This window comes from Sesamum indicum, linkage group LG10 (genome assembly GCF_000512975.1).
Source record: "Sesamum indicum cultivar Zhongzhi No. 13 linkage group LG10, S_indicum_v1.0, whole genome shotgun sequence".
NCBI lineage: Eukaryota > Viridiplantae > Streptophyta > Magnoliopsida > Lamiales > Pedaliaceae > Sesamum > Sesamum indicum.
The window spans coordinates 5,068,678-5,090,175 of record NC_026154.1 but is presented as its reverse complement, the minus strand read 5'-3'; the positions used below and the strand labels follow the sequence as shown (position 1 = coordinate 5,090,175).

The 21,498-nt window shown below is 33.2% G+C and overlaps 3 protein-coding genes and 1 non-coding gene across 4 annotated transcripts; 2 read left to right on the top strand and 2 right to left on the bottom strand.

The window, feature by feature from the left end:
• LOC105172087 (receptor kinase-like protein Xa21) lies at positions 1-3,309 on the bottom strand. Its single transcript, XM_020697172.1, has 2 exons — positions 556-3,309; positions 1-470 (listed from the first exon to the last, which is right to left on the bottom strand). The coding sequence occupies exons 1-2, from the start codon at positions 2,099-2,101 to the stop codon at positions 118-120; spliced, it is 1,899 nt and encodes a 632-aa protein (XP_020552831.1). The 5' UTR covers positions 2,102-3,309; the 3' UTR covers positions 1-117.
• On the bottom strand, positions 9,531-9,603 carry TRNAR-CCU. The gene has a single exon. It is a non-coding gene; the product is annotated as a tRNA-Arg (tRNA).
• On the top strand, positions 10,438-13,611 carry LOC105172086 (probable LRR receptor-like serine/threonine-protein kinase At3g47570). The gene is made up of 2 exons (XM_011093424.2): positions 10,438-13,093; positions 13,178-13,611. The coding sequence occupies exons 1-2, from the start codon at positions 10,441-10,443 to the stop codon at positions 13,528-13,530; spliced, it is 3,006 nt and encodes a 1,001-aa protein (XP_011091726.1). The 5' UTR covers positions 10,438-10,440; the 3' UTR covers positions 13,531-13,611.
• Positions 16,520-19,851, top strand: LOC105172085 (probable LRR receptor-like serine/threonine-protein kinase At3g47570). The gene is made up of 2 exons (XM_011093423.2): positions 16,520-19,267; positions 19,353-19,851. Exons 1-2 carry the CDS (start codon positions 16,609-16,611, stop codon positions 19,703-19,705), a joined length of 3,012 nt encoding a protein of 1,003 aa, XP_011091725.1. The 5' UTR covers positions 16,520-16,608; the 3' UTR covers positions 19,706-19,851.

Below are 21,498 nucleotides of genomic sequence, written 5' to 3'. Positions count from 1 at the left end.
TTGTCGTTTTATTTAGCATGTAACCAAATTAACATCAATACACTTTCAATCGAAGCAAAACTAAGGAAATAAAATACAAGAAAATACATATTTACACATTTTTGTTAAGAAAGATTATTAGCTCCGATTTGTAGTGAGATAGCAATCTTTTATCTTATGCAACTCACGAACAACATCTTTCATCGACATTCGATCTCTTGGCAATTCCTTTGAGCAAGCCACTCCAATGCTCAATACAGAAACCACGCAATCTGTGATCTTATTGATATTTTTATCATTTTCTATTTGAAGGAGAGGATCGATAATTTCCAATACACTATTTGACAAGGCAACACTAACGAATCCTTGAAGAATTGCGTATTTCTTGAATGAATCATCTGTTGGTCTTCTATTCGTAAATATCTCCAGAAGAAGGACCCCATAACTATACACATCCCCTTGCGTTGAAACCAAGTTACTCGTGCCATATTCTACACACAAGCTCAAACAAATTAAACTACAACACGAGATTTGTTGACGTGAAAAGTATAAGGAACATAATGAAGTGATGTATACCTGGAGCAATGTAGCCGATGGTACTTCTGATCCCAATTGAGCTGCTGCTTTCTTGTGCTGGAAACATGTCCGAAACAATCTTGGCTAATCCAAAGTCGCCCACATAAGCAATCATATTATGATCCAAAAGAATGTTACTCGGCTTTAAATCACCATGAACAATAGTTGAATCAGTACCAAAGTGTAGATACTCAAGTGCATGAGCAACATCAATGGCAATATCAAGTCTTTGAATCAAACTGAGGCGCCTAAGTCCTTCTTGCTCCGCATGATGGTACAACCATCTGTCTAAACTGCCATTTGCTTTAAAATCATATATCAATGATCTAAAATCATTGCCCTGGAAGTCTATGCTTTCACAAACACTCAGCAATTTCAACAGATTTCTATGTCTGATATCTCGCAGTGCATTACATTCTGCCATGAAACTCTTGAGCGCTCCTTTAACGACAAGATTAAGAACTTTCACAGCAATCAATGTCTGTCCATCTTCAAGAATCCCTTTGTAAACAGATCCAAATCTTCCTGAACCAATCAAATTAGCCTCCGAGAAAACATCAGTGGCTTTTAGAAGATCTCCATAAGAAAGCCTTGTAAACTGCGTACCAACTAATGATTCTACAGAAGGCACATTCTTTTTGTGCCGTCTACGCCTGTAAAGAACCAGGACGAGGCACACTAAAAATGCAACGAATACACCTCCAGAGATGGCGACTGGGATCAATACTTTCCGTAAGCTTGATGAGTTTTTCTTTGAGGAAGTCATCAACGGGCAAGGAGGAAGATTCAACTCAGGAATTCCTCCACACAATTCTTTGTTCCCATCAAGTGAAATTGCTGTCATGTTCCCAAATAAGCCTGTTCTTGGGACCTCACCATGAAACCTATTGTATGAGAGGTTCAACCTCTGAAGACGTCGCTCGGCTAAGAAACTTGGAATTGGTCCAGACAAATTATTACTTGAAAGATCCAACTCTACCAGGCCTCTTAAATCACTTAATCCTGGAGGTATTTCCCCTTGAAGCAAGTTTCCGTCCAGAAAAAGTCGTTGCAAGCCCAAGCAATTACTTATAGAGCTCGGAATAACTGCAGACAATCTATTGTTAGACAAATCTAAGCTTTCTAGGCTTGATAATGATCCAATTTGAATTGGAATCGAACCGGTGAAGGCATTGAAAGAAAGATTAAGTGAAATGGAAATGGAAGAAAGACCTACAATTTCAGGAGGTATCAAACCACTGAAATTGTTGCGAGACAAGTCCAAGTCTAGCAAGTTGGTGCAATTTCTAAGACTCTGAGGTAAACTGCCGGAAAAATTGTTTTCTTGTAAGTACAAGTAATTCAACAATGTCATGTTTCCTAGTGATGAGGGTAACATGTTCGAAAATCTATTTACTCCCAAGTTAAGTTCTTGCAAACTCGAAAGTTTGCCCATGTTGGAAGGAATAGGACCCTCAAGATTATTGTCAAAAAGCTCCAGACGAGTGAGGCCGAGAAGGTTCCCTATACTTGATGGAATTTGTCCATGTACTTGGGTTCTTGACATCACTAGGTCGAATAAGTGACTAGACAAGTTGGCGATCGACTGTGGAAGTGAGCCACCTAACAATGGATTTTCATAAATATTGAGCTTTTGCAAGTTTGTACAATTTGTCAACGATGAAATAAAGTTTATGTCATCTTTAATGGGATTATACGCTATGTATAATCCACGAAGACGCGAAAGCCTTCCAAGCGATGGGATCGGCCCGGTAAATAAGTTGTCCGTAAGCTGTAGTTGTTCAAGAGAAGAAGCATTCGAGAGGAACGCCGGAATTGCTCCGCTGAGTTTGTTATACCCCACCTGAAAAACCTTCAAATTTGGAAGATTGTGGCCAACGGTATCGGGTATGGATCCTTGAAGTCGGTTATAGAGAACTTCAAATATCTAGAGAGTAGAAATATTGAAAAGACCAGAAGGAATTGTACCAGTTAAATTGTTTTCACCTAAGATGAGAGAAGTTAGACTATAGAGTTGCGTAAGTGATTCCGGAATTTCTCCCGTCAACCTACAAAATCTTAGACTAAGTAGGGATCGGGCCAGAGAGATCGTTGTCCCCCAAGCCAAGTGCTTGGAGCTTGTATAGAGAACCGATCTCTAGGGGTATGGGTCCGGATAAGAGGTTATCGATCAAGTTAAGATAAACAAGATTCGGACATTGAGAGAGATTTCTTGGTATTGTACCTACAAAGGAATTATTGCTAAATTCTATAAGCTGAAGCCGCCTTAAACGACCAATTTCTTGAGGCATTTCACCATGAAAACTATTATTTCGGAGAATGATGCTTCGAAGGAAGGACATGTTACAGCGAAAGGGGTCCCACTAAGCCCCCGGAGCTCAAACTTATTGCAACAACTCTATCGGGATGCTTACCACCACATCGGACGCCCGTCCAATTGCAAAAGTGTGCGGTTTCATTCCACGAATTCAGAGCTCCCTGAGGATCATTTACAGTATTTTTGAATGATAGCAACGAAACCAAATCTGTTTCGTTGCTTGAACATGTTGCTGGAGTTGATAACACAAAACAAGAGAAGATGAAGAGGGAAAGAATTGTGAATATGGGACTCGCCATATTCTTTTAGGTCTACTTGAGATTGTGGCTTGTCTGCATTTATATCAGTTAATTTCATGGAAATTGCCTTAGTTTCAAGATGTAGTTTGATTGGATGGTTTAATTAATAAGGACCATAGCCCACCTTGACTTATGAAAGAAGACTTAGAATTGGGGTTTTAATTTATGTGTGTGTCCTCATTTCTTTATTTCTATTCACTTGTTGTCGTTTGATCCGTGTAATAGAATTAGGTATAATACGATTGAAAAGTAGAATGAAAAATAGAATAATAATTAATTTTATCATTCATTATATGATATTTGATTTGACGTATTGTATGTGTCATATTGGATGTGATAACAAAATCTGATATTTGATTTAAAGAAATTAATAATAAGTATGATTAAATATATAGAATGATCATTTTCTAATGTTATTTTCTCTTTAATATTGTAGTTTTGAATGATTATAAAAAAAAACTCTAAATATTCCTCAATTTTTAAAAAGTAATTTTTGTGGAATATTTTCTTATTGTTCTACATTCCTGTGAAGCAAAAGTACAAAATAAATATTCAATAAATAAATATAAAACAAAGAGCGAAGGTTTAATTTTTTTTTAAAAAAAGATATAAAAATATAGCAAAAGTTCGATCTTTTTTAAATTTAATAACCACTCAAGACCCAAATATTTTAAAAAAAAAATCTCAAAAACAATAAAAATAAATTTTTATTACTAAAGTATTATACCTTAAAGTCAAAAAAGTAATTTCCATCTCATTTTCGGCGGCAACTGATTATATTATAAAGAGAAATTCTAAAAAGTTTTATAACATGATTGGTATGTAAGAATGAACAACGAACTCAATAATTGCATTCTTGAGCTTATTGGTAAATATAATATTGGTATAAATTAGTATTAGGAATGGTCATTTTCATAGCTAGGGATTAGCCATTACTTTAGCTATTCTCATTAGATTGTTTTTATATTGCTAATAATATTTGATAAAAATTTATATTTACTAGTTTTTTTTATAATGAGAAAATAACATTTTATTTAAATATAATAAATATTAATGATGAAATATTTAAATAGTATATATAACATGAATAGTTCAAATTTTTAAATATTTTATTAAATTTAAATATAAAAACACTTACATACTTATATTTATTTTACCAAATATTTATTATAATCATAAAATATAATATTATTGGTTCTAGATTTTTGATAGGTGTGATATGTTTTGTAAATAATAAATATTTATTAGATATCTCATACATGAAAGATTGAAAACAAGAATATTAATAAGTCTTGGGCAGGTCAATTTTCAGCAAATTTTAATAATTTAGTTAATTAGTGCATATGTGAGGAAGCCGGTCGTTTATGTATTTGCCAAAGCTAAATTACTCTTTTGGCCTTTATGCTTTGGACCAATAATTATTTTAATTTGGTTCCTAAATTTTTTAAGACACAATTTTTATCTCTGATTTATACAAATTGTTACGATTTTGATTCAATTGTTAAAATTGGGATTAAAAATATTAGGAATAAGGGAACCGAATGAAGTAAAATCACAATAATTTTTAAAGATTAGATCCAAAATCATGATTTGAGAAGTTTAGGGACCAAAACTGTAACAGTTTTACAAAAATCGTGTTTCGAAAAAGTTAGGGAGCAAAATCAATTTTGATCTGAACTATAGGCACCAAAATTGTAATTTACCCTGTTATCAAAATTTTCACAAGTACTCTCAACTTAAAGGTCATGTGTTAATATTTGAAAAGTTATTGTTTGATCCAAACCGTGTTGGTTCAATACATTTATATGATTTCAAATTCAAAACCTTTTGATGTTCATAATCAAAAGGTCGTGTTGTTCGAATGATATAAATATAAGTACATAAATTTATTTTATAGTAACTTATAATTTGTTCCGTTTGAGGTTATAAATTTTTGAGGTATTTTTTTTAAGTTTTAAATGAGAATATGTTGTTTTTCAAAATATTTAAAATTATTCAAATAATCGAAATGTATATCTTCTTTTTACAATTTTAAAAAAGTGTAGGCATAATTGGGTTTTTTATAAACTTTATATTTTGGGTGTGGTGGAAAATAAATTAAATTACTTAATACTCACTTGTTAGTGGACGTTGCGCGTGCTCCTTCCGTTAATAATTTAATGAAAATGGATAATGAGACGTACATTGCAATGTTTTTAAACTTGTGAAACTAAATTTGCTAAGTTATAAAATAATAGGACCAAAATCACAATTTAGTAAATTACGGATCATAAATTACAATTTTCCCAACGATTACATATAACTGGAACAATCATCAAAGCTTGTCATATATTTTTTAGTTCAAGAATTAAACAGAGAAAAAATAGACATTGTTGTTTTATTTGAACATGTAACCAAAATAACAACATCAATACATTTTCAATTAAAGCAAAACTAAGGAAATAAAATACATGAAAACACAAAGCACATATGCATCATCTTTGTTAAGAAAGATTATTAGCTCCGACTTGCAACGAGAGAACGATCTTTTATCTTATGCAACTCACGGACAACATATGTCGTCAACATCCGGTCTCTTGGCATATCCTTTGAGCAAGTAACTCCAATGCTCAATACAGAAACCATGCAATCCTTGATCTTATTGATATTTTTATCATGTACTATTTGAATTAGAGAATCGATAACTTCCATTACGCCTGACAAGGTCTAACAAAACTATGAAGATTTACATATTTCTTGAATGAATCATCTGTTTGTCTTCTATTCGTAAATATCTCCAGAAGAAGGAAGGAAGAGAGACGAGGAGTAGAGAAAGACAAACTTAAGATGAATTTCTATGTAATTTCTTTTGTCATACAAAATCACAGGTATTTATAGATGCACAAACTTAGACTTTCAAAATAGTCTAATAATTATCTCATAAGTTTGTGCCAGTATTAAGTTTGGTCTAATACATTTTTCAAAATATATTAACTATGAATGTTGACTAACCTATTGGAAGTATCAAATTACATTAAACAACAACTCCCCATAATTTGAAATTTTCTGCTTTATTCTAAAATATGCTCTTAATCCTTGGAAATCTTCAACCTTCAATGACTTTATGAAAATGTCTGCAACTTGATTTTGGGTCTTCACATATTTGAGCTCCACCACATTATTCCCAACGCATTCTCTAATATAATGATACTTTGTATCTATGTGCTTGCTTTGGTCATGGAACACTGAATTTTTAACAAGTGCTTGTGCTGATTTATTGTCAATGCAAATCTGTCGCCTTTTCTTCAAATAGGTGAAGCTCTTTCAATAGTTTTCTAAGCCAAACAACATGGCAAGTGCAAGAAATTGCAGTCATATATTCAGATTCACAAATTGACAAAGTCACTATAAATTGCTTCTTTGAGCACTATGGAATAGCACAATCACCCATGAAAAATACATAATCAGTTGTACTTTTTCTATCATCAATATCTCCCATAAAATCCTTTAAGAGTGAAATCATTAGCTGAGAATGAAATATCCCAAAATCAAGCGAACCTTTTAGGTAGCGAAGAATCCTTTTAGCGGCTTTCATACGGCTAGAAGTAGGAACTTCCATAAAACAACTTATTACCCCAACAACGAAAAGGATATCTGGTCCTGTACATGTCAAATATCTCAAACTTCTCATAAATGTTCTAGAAATTTCTATAATTAATTCTTATTAATCAGTTATTTATTATTAAGAAGAATACTTATGAAAGGGTCAGGACAAAAATAAATAAATAAATAAAATTACTCGACCATTATAAATAATCACGATTTAAAAATTATGATGAATTAATATTTTCTACCACCGTCAGATAAATCAATGTTGAAACTTAAGATCTGAGCATCGTTAATCAATAGTTATCATGATTTAAGCTGTATATGGCCAAAAATTTGAATAATTTTAGCTGTGAGTATTTTTATTTCTTACCTATAGAAACAACGGCTAATAGTCATAGTACGATCATGATTAATTATTATTGACCATTATTTTTTGCTTTTAACAATAATAATTAACTATAACAAAAAATCACACGTCTTCTAATAGGTAAAGATATTTTTTATAACAGAAACAAATACTTAGACATATATACATGCACACACATATACATAATTGCTGTGAGCACTGATTTTCCCTTAAAAAAACATTAAGTAAGTGGGACACAAAAGGATAAAACACACATAATTGAGAACCAAAGTCAAAGTCAAAGTCAAAGTCCTTAGTCTTATTTTTTCAAGTCAAGGTGGGACATAATTAATTAATGAAGATGTCTCACTACATGAATCAATAAGTCAAAGCATTTTGAAAAATTACACCCAATTTCTGATCATTCTTTACCCATTGAAAGTCAAGACAAATGAGTGGCTAATAATTGTGCAAACAAAGAGGAATGAAAGGAACATTTTTGAATCTTGAGTGGATGAGCTTCGGAGTTTGTGCTTTTTGGTGACTACAATTTTTAAGTATGTTATATATATATATATATATGCTAAAATGCATTTCTCGGTAGCTATAAAAAAATATGGTGCTGAAATAAGCGTCGATCTAATTAAAAAGTAAAATTTTCGTTGCTTATTTATACTATTTAATATGCATTTTAAACAATTTGTTGTCGGATGTGTCAACAAGTAAATTTATTTAGCAATGAGAATTTTACTTGCTAATTAACTTGGTGCTGAATTTTTTCGTTGGCATTGAGTCATTTTTTTGTAGTGTCTTTTGATCTTTTGATTATGTTCTTCAGTGATTACTCCAACTATATGCTTGAATAATGTGACTAATTTACTTGCACTATTAGGATTCGACTCTTTTATTAATCTTGAATGAAATCATACATTTTTGTAACTGGAAACACATTATGGTCACAAGTACCGAGATCGAGTTGTCAACATAAACCTGTCGTTTTTGGACCTTTTGTCCACTCTGACTTTTTAGAAGCCTCATTGGTTTGTTCTAAAAGGTGCATCGCTAGAGAGAAGAGTTTTTGAAGCTTAACATAGGAAGGCATTCTATATTGATAGTAGATGAGGAGTTTGAGTGGCTTATGTCCCTAATGAGGTGCTTTTTAGGCCAAACTTGTAAGGCCTTTAAAAAAACACATCAAACAATATCTCGTGCATCGAAATTCTGATCGAGTTGCAAGTCACATCACTTTATTTTGGGGTAAAATCAATTTAGTGGGCATGTTATAATTTCCATATCATATGCTTCCTTTCTTGAGGAAATAGCATAATCACTAAATCATTTTATAGTGCCAATGGCAAGGGTTTGGACAACTTTCTAATCTCCAATCCTTCAAAATTTCACATAATTGCATATGTGATGATGTGAGTTTCATTTGGGTCAATGCCAATATGCACAAATCTTTTAAGAGGTTCACTGCCAGCATCCTTTGCAAACCTCTCAAATGACCTTCAATTTTTGGAGATTTTTAGGGAAAATTATTGGGTTCAATGTTATTTATTCCCGTGATATGTGAAATGAGCAAATAACCTTATGTCTAAAAATTTTTTTTAGCAAATTATCTGTTTTGTTTCAAAAGATGAAATAAAGTATCACTAAAAATATATATTTAAGTAATAGCAATTTTTATTTTGTCACTATATAATTTTTTGTGATAAAAAAATATACATAAAGTTGTCATTAAAGACAATTAATGACAACACAATATAGTGACAACTATTATATGTTGTCACTAAGTTGTTACTGTACGTCAAACAACAGTAATTATTAAAATCATGAAATTCAATATTTTTAGCATTTTACTACTACAATATCTTTCCTATTGCTTTATTTTCGCAACTGCTTACTGACTTGAATATCGCAGTGATAACGTATATTTTGCAGGTCTCCATTTCAAGATTTGTAAAGATCAGGCCCAAAAATTTCAGGTCAAATATAACCCAAATGAACAATTTTTCACTCGTATCTAACTATATATTAAGGAAATTATCGTTTTGGCGTCTTCCTTTTTAAAGTCAACTTCTTTAATTATTTTCTTTTTCTAGCTATTAACTTTCATATTTTTTCCATTATCTATAAGTAATAAGACTATTTTTTCAATAGTTATTTATTTTATAGTTATATTTGTTTTATTTCTCCTGCTCCAAATAATCATTTTCAAAATTATTTATTTTTTTAACATAATCATTTTCATATTATCATCTTCCTTAAAATAAAATTATTAGCAAATGATGTTCAATTATTGATATTTATTAATTTTTTTGTGCACTTGCACTGAATATATCACAAACAAAAAAAAAAAATCTATTTACATAATCTTTATGTATATATTTCACCTTTACATAAATTACACTACAGAGAAATAGTTCGCGCCAGGTAGGGGTCGAACCTACGACTTTCTGCTTAGGAAACAGACGCTCTATCCACTGAGCTACAGGCGCTTCACATTCTTTCGTTCCTCTTTAGCAATGAATCGATCCCATTAAAATATTTCAATCCCCAAGTTCATATTTTTGACTTTAATATTTATAATTTAATTTAATCCCTCTGACTATTTTTCACTAAAAAATACACTAAAAAATACAGGAAGGTAAATCGCTATTTGATTTCCATAAGGGTTAATTTGTTCATTTACAATATTATAAGGAGATTGTTTGCATTTTTCCCATGAAATATTATAAACCATCTCAGATGACCGGTTTAAAAAATGAAGAGAAATTAAATAAGCATGCCCTCAATTCAGTCAATATTTCAAGATCTCTCTATAAATATTGCTTTCCTTGAGAAATTTAATTTGATAAAGAAAAATAATAAGTTAGAAAGAAATGGATGAAACACATACAATTCACAGACTAAGTCAAAGTTGGGAAATATTTGTCTTCATTGAATTCTGTCAAACTTAAATAAATTATACAAAAAAATATAATATACTTATTACGTGATTAATACACAAATTTTCAATTATCACTACAAGAAAATTAATTAATAGTAACAAAAACAAATTAGCATTCAGCTAATTAATAAGTATATACAAAAACCCTTGAAGCTTATGTAAAAATGGAGCTAACAATATCTCGAGACAACAATGTAATCACAATTTAAATAAAAAATTCCATCAATGTCTAGTTTCATTAGCTCAAAGTGGGTCCTTATTGATTGAGGTGTTAAATCAGACAGATGAGTGGACTTGCAATGTCCACGTACCTTTGCATGAACTACATAAATACACCCACCTCACAAAACCCAAGTAGATCTAAAACATATGAATGCAAAAGACTATGGCAAATCCCATCACAATTCTTTCCCTCTTCATCTTCTCTTGTTTTGTGTTATCAACTCCAGCAACATGTTCGAGCAACGAAACAGATTTGATTTCGTTGCTATCATTCAAGAATACTGTAAATGATCCTCAGGGAGCTCTGAATTCGTGGAATGAAACCGCACAATTTTGTAATTGGACGGGCGTCCGATGTGGTCGTAAGCATCCCGATAGAGTTGTTGCAATAAGTTTGAGCTCCCGGGGCTTAGTGGGACCCCTTTCGCCTCATATAGGTAACATGTCCTTCCTTCGAAGCATCATTCTCCGAAATAATAGTTTTCATGGTGAAATACCTCAAGAAATTGGTCGTTTAAGGCGGCTTCGGCTTATAGAGTTTAGCAATAATTCCTTCGTAGGTACGATACCAAGAAATCTCTCTCAATGTCCGAATCTTGTTTATCTTAACTTGATCGATAACCTCTTATCCGGACCCATACCCCTAGAGATCGGTTCTCTATACAAGCTCCAAGCACTTGGCTTCGGGGACAACGATCTCTCTGGCCCGATCCCTCCGTCTCTTGGGAACCTAACATCTCTCTTCCTACTGAGTCTAAGATTTTGTAGGCTGACAGGAGAGATTCCGGAATCACTTACGCAGCTCCATAGTCTAACTTCTCTCATCTTAGGTGAAAACAATTTGACTGGTACAATTCCTTCCGGTCTTTTCAATATTTCTACTCTTGAGATATTTGAAGTTTACTATAATCGACTTCAAGGATCCATACCCGATACCGTAGGCCACAATTTTCCAAATTTGAAGTTTTTTCAGGTGGGGTATAACAAACTCAGCGGAGCAATTCCGACGTTCCTCTCGAATGCTTCTTCTCTTGAACAACTACAGCTTACCGACAACTTATTTACAGGGCCGATCCCAGCGCTTGGAAGGCTTTCGCGTCTTCGTGGATTATACATAGCGTATAATCCCATTAAAGATGACATAAACTTTGTTTCGTCGTTGACAAATTGTACAAACTTGCAAAAGCTCAATATTTATGAAAATCCGTTGTTAGGTGGCTCATTTCCACTGTCGATCGCCAATTTGTCTAGTCAATTGTTCGACCTAGTGATGTCAAGAACTCAAGTACATGGAAAAATTCCATCAAGTATAGAGAACCTTCTCGGCCTCACTCGTCTGGAGCTTTTTGACAATAATCTTGAGGGTCCTATTCCTTCCGACATGGGGAAACTTTCGAGTTTGCAAGAACTTAACTTGGGAGGAAATAGATTTTCGAACATGTTACCATCATCACTAGGAAACATGACTTTGTTGAATTACTTGTACTTACAAGAAAACAACTTTTCTGGCAATTTACCTCAGAGTCTTAGAAATTGCACCAACTTGCTAGACTTAGACTTGTCTCGCAACAATTTCAGTGGTTTGATACCTCCTGAAATTGTAGGTCTTTCTTCAATTTCCATTTCACTTAATCTTTCTTTCAATGCCTTCACCGGGTCGATTCCAATTGAAATTGGATCATTATCAAGCCTAGAAAGCTTAGATTTGTCTAACAATAGATTCTCTGCAGTTATTCCGAGCTCTATAAGTAATTGCTTGGGCTTGCAACGACTTTTTCTGGACGGAAACTTGCTTCAAGGGGAAATACCTCCAGGATTAAGTGATTTAAGAGGCCTGGTAGAGTTGGATCTTTCAAGAAATAATTTGTCTGGACCAATTCCAAGTTTCTTAGCCGAGCGACGTCTTCAGAGGTTGAACCTCTCATACAATAGGTTTCATGGTGAGGTCCCAAGAACAGGCTTATTTGGGAACATGACAGCAATTTCACTTGATGGGAACAAAGAATTGTGTGGAGGAATTCCTGAGTTGAATCTTCCTCCTTGCCCGTTGATGACTTCCTCAAAGAAAAACTCATCAAGCTTACGGAAAGTATTGATCCCAGTCGCCATCTCTGGAGGTGTATTCGTTGCATTTTTAGTGTGCCTCGTCCTGGTTCTTTACAGGCGTAGACGGCACAAAAAGAATGTGCCTTCTGTAGAATCATTAGTTGGTACGCAGTTTACAAGGCTTTCTTATGGAGATCTTCTAAAAGCCACTGATGGTTTCTCGGAGGCTAATTTGATTGGTTCAGGAAGATTTGGATCTGTTTACAAAGGGATTCTTGAAGATGGACAGACATTGATTGCTGTGAAAGTACTTAATCTTGTCGTTAAAGGAGCGTTCAAGACTTTCATGGCAGAATGTAATGCACTGCGAGATATCAGACATAGAAATCTGTTGAAATTGCTGAGTGTTTGTGAAAGCATAGACTTCCAGGGTAATGATTTTAGATCATTGATATATGACTTTAAAGCAAATGGGAGTTTAGACAAATGGTTGTACCACCATGTGGAGGAAGAAGGACTTAGGCGCCTCAGTTTGATTCAAAGACTTGATATTGCCATTGATGTTGCTTATGCACTTGAGTATCTACACTTTGGTACTGATTCAGCTATTGTTCATGGTGATTTAAAACCGAGTAACATTCTTTTGGATCATAATATGATTGCTTATGTGGGCGACTTTGGATTAGCCAAGATTGTTTCAGACATGTTTCCAGCACAAGAAAGCAGCAGCTCAATTGGGATCAGAGGTACCATTGGCTACATTGCTCCAGGTATACATCACTTCATTATGTTCCTTATACTTTTCACGTCAAGAAATTTCGTGTAATAGTTTAATTGTTTGCACTCGTGTGTAGAATATGGCACAAGCAACTTGGTTTCAACGCAAGGGGATGTGTATAGTTATGGGGTCCTTCTTCTGGAGATATTTACGAATAGAAGACCAACAGACGATTCATTCAAGGAATACGCAACTCTTCAAGGATTCGTTAGTGCTGCCTTGTCAGATGGTGTATTGGAAATTATCGATCCTCTCATTCGAATTGAACATGATAAAAATATCAATAAGATCACAGATTGCGTGATTTCTATATTGAGCATTGGAATGGTTTGCTCAAAGGATTTGCCAAGAGATCGAATATCGATGAAAGATGTTGTTCGTGAGTTGCATAAGATAAAAGATCGCTATCTCGCTACAGATCGGAGCTAATAATCTTTCTTAACAAAAATGTGTATATATGTATTTTCATGTATTTTATTTCCTTAGTATTGCTTCGATTGAAAGTGTATTGATATTGTTATTTTGGTTACATGTTAAAATAAAATGACAATGTCTATCTCCTTTCTGTTTTCAATTGTTGAACTAAAAAAATATATGACAAGCTTTAACGTTTATCCCAATTATATGTTATCATCCTTACACTTCACTTTTATGGGTCTCGTTCATAGTAAAACACATTGTGTCTATATATATATATATATATATAAAGTATATTAAAAGCTCAATTTTACTAGAAAAAATATAATTTTTCGTGGGTAATTGTGCTATCCCATAGTACTCAAAGAAGCAACCTATAGTGATCTTGTCAACTTGTGAGTCTGAATATGTGGCTGCAACTTCTTGCACTTGCCATGTTGTTTGGCTTAGAAAACTGTTGAAAGAGCTTCACCTCTATGAAGAAAAGGAGACAGATTTGCGTTGACAACAAATCAGCATAAGCACTTGTTAAAAATCCAGTGTTCCACGATCGAAGCAAGTATATAGATACAAAGTATCATTATATTAGAGAATGCATTGAGAATAATGTGGTGGAGCTCAAATATGTGAAGACCCAAGATCAAGTTGCAGACATTTTCACAAAGCCATTGAAGATTGATGATTTCCGAGGATTAAGAGCATATCTTGGAATAAAGCAAGAAATGTCAAATTAAGGGGAGCTGTTGTTAAATGTAATTTGATACTTTCAATAGGTTGGTCAATATTCATAGTTAATATAATTTGAAAAATATATTAGACCAAACTAAATATTGGCACAAACTTATGAGATAATTATTAGGCTATTTTGAAAGTCTAAATTTGTGCATCTATTAAGTTTGTCTTTCTCTACTCCTCGTCTCTCTTCCTTCCTTCTTCTGGATATTTACGAATAGAAGACCAACAGATGATTCATTCAAGGAATATGTAAGTCTTCATAGTTTCGTTAGCACTGCCTTGTCAAATTGCATTTGGAAGTTAGCGATCCTCTCATTCAAATAGAACATGATAAAAATATCAATAAGATCACATATTGCTTGGTTTCTGTGTTGAGCATTGGAGTGGCTTGCTCAAAGGATACGCGAAGAGACCGGATGTTGACGACATATGTTGTCCGTGAGTTGCATAAAATAAAAAATCGTTCTCTCGATGCAGATTGAAGCTAATAATCTTTCTTAACAAAGATGATACATATGTGCTTTGTGTTTCATACATTTTATTTTCTTAGTTTTGCTTTAATTGAAAATATATTGATGTTGTTATTTTGGCTACATGTTCAAATAAAACAACAATTTCTATTATTTCTCTGTTTCATTGTTGAACTAAAATATATATGACAAGCTTTGATGATTATTCCAGTTATGTGTAATTGTTGGGAATATTGCAATTTTATCATCCATAATTTACTCATTTGTGATTTTTGATCATACTATTTTACAATTTAGTAGATTTAATTTCACAAGTTGAAAAACATTGCAATGTACGTCTCGTCACCCATTTTTATTAAATTATTTACGAAAGGAGCACGTGCAACGCCCACTAACAATTGAGTATTAAGTAATTTAATTTATTTTTCGCCCCACCCAAAATATAAAGTTTATAAAAAACCCAATTATGCCTACACATCTATGGGATTGTTTCGAGAACAAGAGGTCTTCAATTTGTTTTCCTACTGAATACGGTTCTTACATCATTAAATATATTTAATTTAATATGTTGGATTTATATAATATATGGATAAATTTTAATTTCAATTTTATATATTCAAACCGAACAAATCATAAATTATTATAAAAAAATAAATTTATGTACTTATATTTATATCAGCACGACCCTTTGATTATGAATATAAAAAAGTCTTGCATTTGAAATCATATAAATGTATTGAACCAACATGGTTTGGATCAAACAGTGACTTTTCAAATATTAACACATGACCTTTAAGTTGGGAGTACTTGTGAAGATTTCGATAATAGGGTAAATTACAATTTTGGTTCCTATAATTCATATCAAAATTGATTTTGCTCCTTAAATTTTTCGAAACACGATTTTAGTAAAATTATTGCAATTTTGATCCCTAAAAACTTCTCAAACTATGATTTAGGACCTAATCTTTACAAATCATTGCGATTTTACTTCATTAGGTCCCCTTATTCTTAATATTTTTAATCTCAATTTTAACAATTGAATTAAAATCGTAACAATTTGTATAAATCAGAGATAAAAATTGTGTCTTAAAAAATTTAGGAACCAAATTAAAATAATCATTGGTTCAAAGCATAAAGGACAAAAGAGTAATTTAGCTTTGGCAAATACATAAACGACCGGCTTCCTCACATATGCTCTAACTAAATTAATAAAATTTGCTGAAAATTGACCTGCCCAAGACTTATTAATATGGTCATTCACTGAATAATGAGTCAACTGTCATGCTTATAATTAAATAAGAGCGTGATTGGTACGTATAAATGAATTTGGGTGGAATGAAATAAATATAAAAATGACATCATTTTGATATCTTATTTTTATATTTGGTATAAAATGAAAAAATAAGATTAAGAATAGGATACTATTTTCTTTATAATTTGTTTATATGTTCCGTGAATTGTAATGAAATTATAAAGAGAAAAAGAAAACACATACATAAATTCTAAGAAATACTATTTTAAAATATTAAATTAATTATAAATTTACAATATATATATATATATATAAAATATTAAATTAATTATAAATTTACAATATATATATATATATATATATATATATACACACGAACGAAACGGAGCAAGCGAATAGAAACAAAGAAATGATGACAAACACATAAATTAAAACTCCAATTCTAAGTCTTCTTTCATAAGTGAAGGTGGGCTATGGTCCTTATTAATTAAACCATCCAACCAAACTACATCAAACTAAGGCAATTTCCATGAAATTAACTGGTATGCTTACAATCTCCAGTTGCATGGACTGTATAAATTCAGACAAGGCACAAAACTCAAGTAGATCTAAAAGATATCAGTGGAGAAGATTATGGCAAGTCCCATATTCACAATTCTTTCCCTCTTCATCTTCTCTTGTTTTGTGTTATCAACTCCAGCAACATGTTCGAGCAACGAAACTGATCTGGTTTCGTTGCTATCATTCAAGAATACTGTGAATGATCCTCAGGGAGCTCTATATTCGTGGAACGAAACCACACACTTTTGCAGTTGGAACGGCATCCAATGTGGTCGGAGGCACCCGAATAGAGTTGTCGCAATAAATTTGAGATCCCAAGACTTGATGGGGACCCTTACGCCTCATATAGGTAACTTATCCTTTCTTAGAAGTATAAATCTCCAAAACAATAGCTTCCGTGGTGAAATTCCCAATGAAATTGGTCGGTTAAGGCGACTGGAGAGTGTAGACTTTAGTAATAATTCGTTTATCGGTGCAATACCAAGAAACATCTCCCAGTGTCCAAATCTTTTTTATCTTAATTTGATCGATAACAATCTCTCAGGAATCATACCACAAGAGCTTGGTTCTCTATACAAACTTGAGGCGCTTGGCTTAAGTGGAAACGAACTCCTCGGCCCTATCCCTCCATCCATTGGGAATCTAACATCTCTTGGAGTTCTTAGCCTAACCTTATGTGGCTTGACAGGAGAAATTCCAAACTCACTTGTCCGACTTCATAGGCTAACATTTCTGTCCTTAGCTTTTAACAATTTGGTCGGTACTATTCCTTCTGGTCTTTTCAATATTTCCATGCTGAGAGAATTTGTAGTTAACAGAAATCAACTTCAAGGATCCATACCCGGTAGCATAGGTCTTACTCTCCCAAATTTGAGGATCTTTTATTTAGGTCAAAACCAACTTAGTGGAGGAATTCCGATGTCCCTCTCCAACGCTTCCTCTCTTGAACGCATTCAACTTACGAGCAACTTGTTTACTGGGCCTATCCCACGGCTTGGACGTCTTTCGCTTCTTTCCAGCTTAAGCATTGGGGACAATCCGGTTAATGATGACATAAGTTTTATTGCATCATTGACAAATTGTACGAATCTGGAGAGGCTCTTGGTCTATGAAATTCCATTATTGGGTGGTCCATTGCCACACTCGGTGGTGAATTTTTCTAGTGGCCTTATTGAACTGGTGATATCAGGAACTCAAGTGCGTGGAGAAATTCCTTCAGGTATTGGAAACCTTGTTGCGCTCAATCGCTTGGTCCTCTCGAACAATGATCTTGAGGGTCCTATTCCTTCCGACATTGGAAAACTATCTAGTTTGCAAGAACTCTTTCTGGAAGGAAATAGATTCAAGAATCAACTACCATCTTCCCTTGGAAACATGACTTTGTTGTCTTACCTATACTTGCAAGAGAATAATTTTTCTGGAAATTTACCTCAGAGTCTTAGTAATTGTACCAAGTTGTTAGGCTTGGACTTGTCCAGCAACAATTTCAGTGGTCTGATACCTCGAGAAATTATGAGTCTTTCTTCCATTTCTCTTTCATTTAATCTATCTTTCAATGCGTTCATGGGGTCCATTCCAAGTGAAATAGGATCATTAACAAATGTAGAAAACTTGGATTTCTCTAACAACAGATTGTCCGGACTTATTCCAAACTCTTTAAGCAATTGCTTGGTCTTGCAACATCTTTTCCTGAAGGGAAACTTACTTCAGGGAGAAATACCTCCAGGATTAAGTGCTTTAAGAGGCCTGGTAGAGTTGGATCTTTCAAGAAATAATTTGTCGGGGACAATCCCAAGCTTCCTAGCTGAGCTACATCTTCAGAGATTGAACCTCTCATACAACGGGTTTCATGGTGAGGTCCCAAGAACAGGCTTATTTAGGAACAGAACAGCAATTTCACTTGATGGGAACAAAGAATTGTGTGGAGGAATTCCTGAGTTGAATCTTCCTCCTTGCTCGTCGAAGACTTCCTCGAAGAAGAACCCATCAAGCTTACCGAAAGTATTGATCGCAGTTGTCATCTCTGGAGGTGTATTCATTACATTTTTAGTGTTCCTCGTCCTGGTTCTTTACAGGCGTAGACGGCCCAAAGAGAATGTGGCTTCTATAGAGTCATTAGTTGGTACCCAATTTACAAGGCTTTCTTATGGAGATCTTCTAAAGGCAACTAATGGTTTGTCGGAAGCTAATTTGATTGGTTCAGGAAGATTTGGATCTGTTTACAAAGGGATTCTTGAAGATCATGGAAAGACATTGATTGCTGTCAAAGTGCTTAATCCTTTTGTTAAAGGAGCGTTCAAGAGTTTCATGGCAGAATGTAATGCACTGCGAGATATCAGACATAGAAATCTGTTGAAATTGCTGAGTGTTTGTGAAAGCATAGACTTCCAGGGTAATGATTTTAGATCATTGATATATGATTTCAAAGCAAATGGGAGTTTAGACAAATGGTTGTACCACCATGTGGAGCAAGAAGGACTTAGGCGCCTCAGTTTGATTCAAAGACTTGATATTGCCATTGATGTTGCTCATGCACTTGAGTATCTACACTTTGGTACTGATTCAACTATTGTTCATGGTGATTTAAAGCCGAGTAACATTCTTTTGGATCATAATATGATTGCTTATGTGGGCGACTTTGGATTAGCCAAGATTGTTTCGGACATGTTTCCAGCACAAGAAAGCAGCAGCTCAATTGGGATCAGAGGTACCATCGGCTACATTGCTCCAGGTATACATCACTTCATTATGTTCCTTATACTTTTCACTTCAACAAATCTCGTGTTGTAGTTTAATTTGTTTGAGCTTGTGTGTAGAATATGGCACGAGTAACTTGGTTTCAACTCAAGGGGATGTGTATAGTTATGGGGTCCTTCTTCTTGAGATATTTACGAATAGAAGACCAACAGATGATTCGTTCAAGGAATACGCAACTCTTCAAGGGTTCGTTAGTGCTGCCTTGTCAGATGGTATATTGAAAATTATCGATCCTCTCATTCAAATAGAAAATGATAAAAGTATCAATAAGATCACAGATTGCGTGGTTTCTGTATTGAGCATTGGAGTGGCTTGCTCAAAGGATTTGCCAAGAGATCGAATGTCGATGACAGATGTTGTTCGTGAGTTGCATAAGATAAAAGATCGCTATCTCTCTGCAAACAGGAGCTAATAATCTTTCTTAACAAAAATGTGTATATATGTGTTTTTATGTATTTTATTTCCTTAGTTTTGCTTCGATTAAAAGTGTATTGATGTTGTTATTTTGCTTACATGTTAAAAATAAATCGAGAATGTCTATATCCTTTCTGTTTTTAATTGTTGAACTAAAAATATATGATAAGTTTTAATATTTATACCAATTATGTGTTATCATCCTCACACTCCACTCTTATGTGTCTAGTTCACAATAAAACGCATTGTAAATATATATATATATATATATATATATATAAATTGAATTAAGTTTGAGAGGATATTTTTATAAATTATCAAATATATATTTTCTGTCGTAATTATTACAAAAATATATACATTTTCTTGAACTACTTGAGTTTTTCTCTAAGTAGTCTGGAAAATCGAAAGTTATCAAGTTGGTGTTAGTAACCATCCACTTGTTCTAGTCTTCTGTTCACACTCCCCAGCTTGCTTTCAATTGAAAGCCTGAGAAAGGAGAGCTTTTAGAAAAAAAAAACAAAAAATGGACAAGTATAAGAAAGATAAGTGAGAGAAGTTGTATGAACACCAAACATAATATGATAGAAAAAATAAAATAAAATAACATAATATTATCTTTAGAATACAAATTTTTGGTTCTAACATACATATAATTCAACAATTCATCACCAGGATATATATATAAAGTCTATTAAAAGCCTAATTTCACTAGAAAATATATAATTTTTTGTTACGATTAACGTGGCAAATACAAATCAATCATGGCTTTGCAACGACCATTAGCCGTTATTTCTGCAGGTGTGGCCAAAACCATGACAAATGTTTTGGCTATAGCTAAAAGCAATGACAAATATTGGTTAGTTGTGGCTAAAATTTAAATTTGTACTTTGATTTTGTCTAACCGTGATTAATAGTATTGATTTACCATAATTTTTAAGTTATGATCATTTATAGTGTAGTGAAAACTGAAATTTTTTGTAGCGTGTATAGATTATTTAAGGAAAATAACACTTTTTGTCCCACAACTTAGGGTCTTTTCATTTTTAATCCTCTTGATTACGGGATTCTCACTTTTGATTTTTTAATTTTTAAAAAGTAGCATATTTGGTCCCATGGCATCTTTCTGTTAAATATATTAATGAAAAATGCCACATGCTTAGTACGTGACTATTAGGATCTTTATGCTTTTGCTCCTATTGATTACTAAATTCTCACTTTTGGTCTCATCACTTTAAAAAAGTAGCATTTTAGTCCCATGCACTACCATTAGAACAAAAAGTGTTATTTTTTTAAAGTTATGAAACTAAAAGTGATAATAAAGTAATCAATTCCGAAGTTACGAGAAGAAAAATGCTATTTCTCTAATTATTTATTATTAACTATGGGATTTTCTATGATTAAAAGTTATATTTGTTGTAGTGTATATATATACGCACATATATATTTCTTCTAGTTTGGAATGCTCAAGTCTAGTATCATGAATGATGTCGTGAATATGTTTATGTTGACTGACTAATGTAACTGAAGAAGATCGTGCGATCACCAAACCAAAAAAATATTTTGCATGCCTAAGGTCTTTAATGGTGAAAAATTGGTGCAAGTATTCCTTACCTTGTACAATTAAGGACTCACCAGAACTACTAATAAGAACATCATTAACGTAAACCAAAAGAATAATCAATCCTGCCCCATCAGATTCTAAAAACAGGCAGTGATCATTTGATGACTGTGTGAAACCAAATAGCAATAACTAAGAAGTGACTCATGATTTCATTGGCGAGATGCTTG

What these genes read in the sequence shown, in the direction of transcription:
- LOC105172087 (XM_020697172.1), bottom strand. Translation starts at nt 2,101, where the DNA reads ATGTCAAGAACCCAAGTACATGGACAAATTCCATCAAGTATAGGGAAC. An exon ending in CATCGGCTACATTGCTCCAG is followed by an intron (nt 471 to 555) that starts GTATACATCACT and finishes GCTTGTGTGTAG; the next exon opens with AATATGGCACGAGTAACTTG.
- LOC105172086 (XM_011093424.2), top strand. Translation starts at nt 10,441, where the DNA reads ATGGCAAATCCCATCACAATTCTTTCCCTCTTCATCTTCTCTTGTTTT. An exon ending in CATTGGCTACATTGCTCCAG is followed by an intron (nt 13,094 to 13,177) that starts GTATACATCACT and finishes ACTCGTGTGTAG; the next exon opens with AATATGGCACAAGCAACTTG.
- LOC105172085 (XM_011093423.2), top strand. Translation starts at nt 16,609, where the DNA reads ATGGCAAGTCCCATATTCACAATTCTTTCCCTCTTCATCTTCTCTTGT. An exon ending in CATCGGCTACATTGCTCCAG is followed by an intron (nt 19,268 to 19,352) that starts GTATACATCACT and finishes GCTTGTGTGTAG; the next exon opens with AATATGGCACGAGTAACTTG.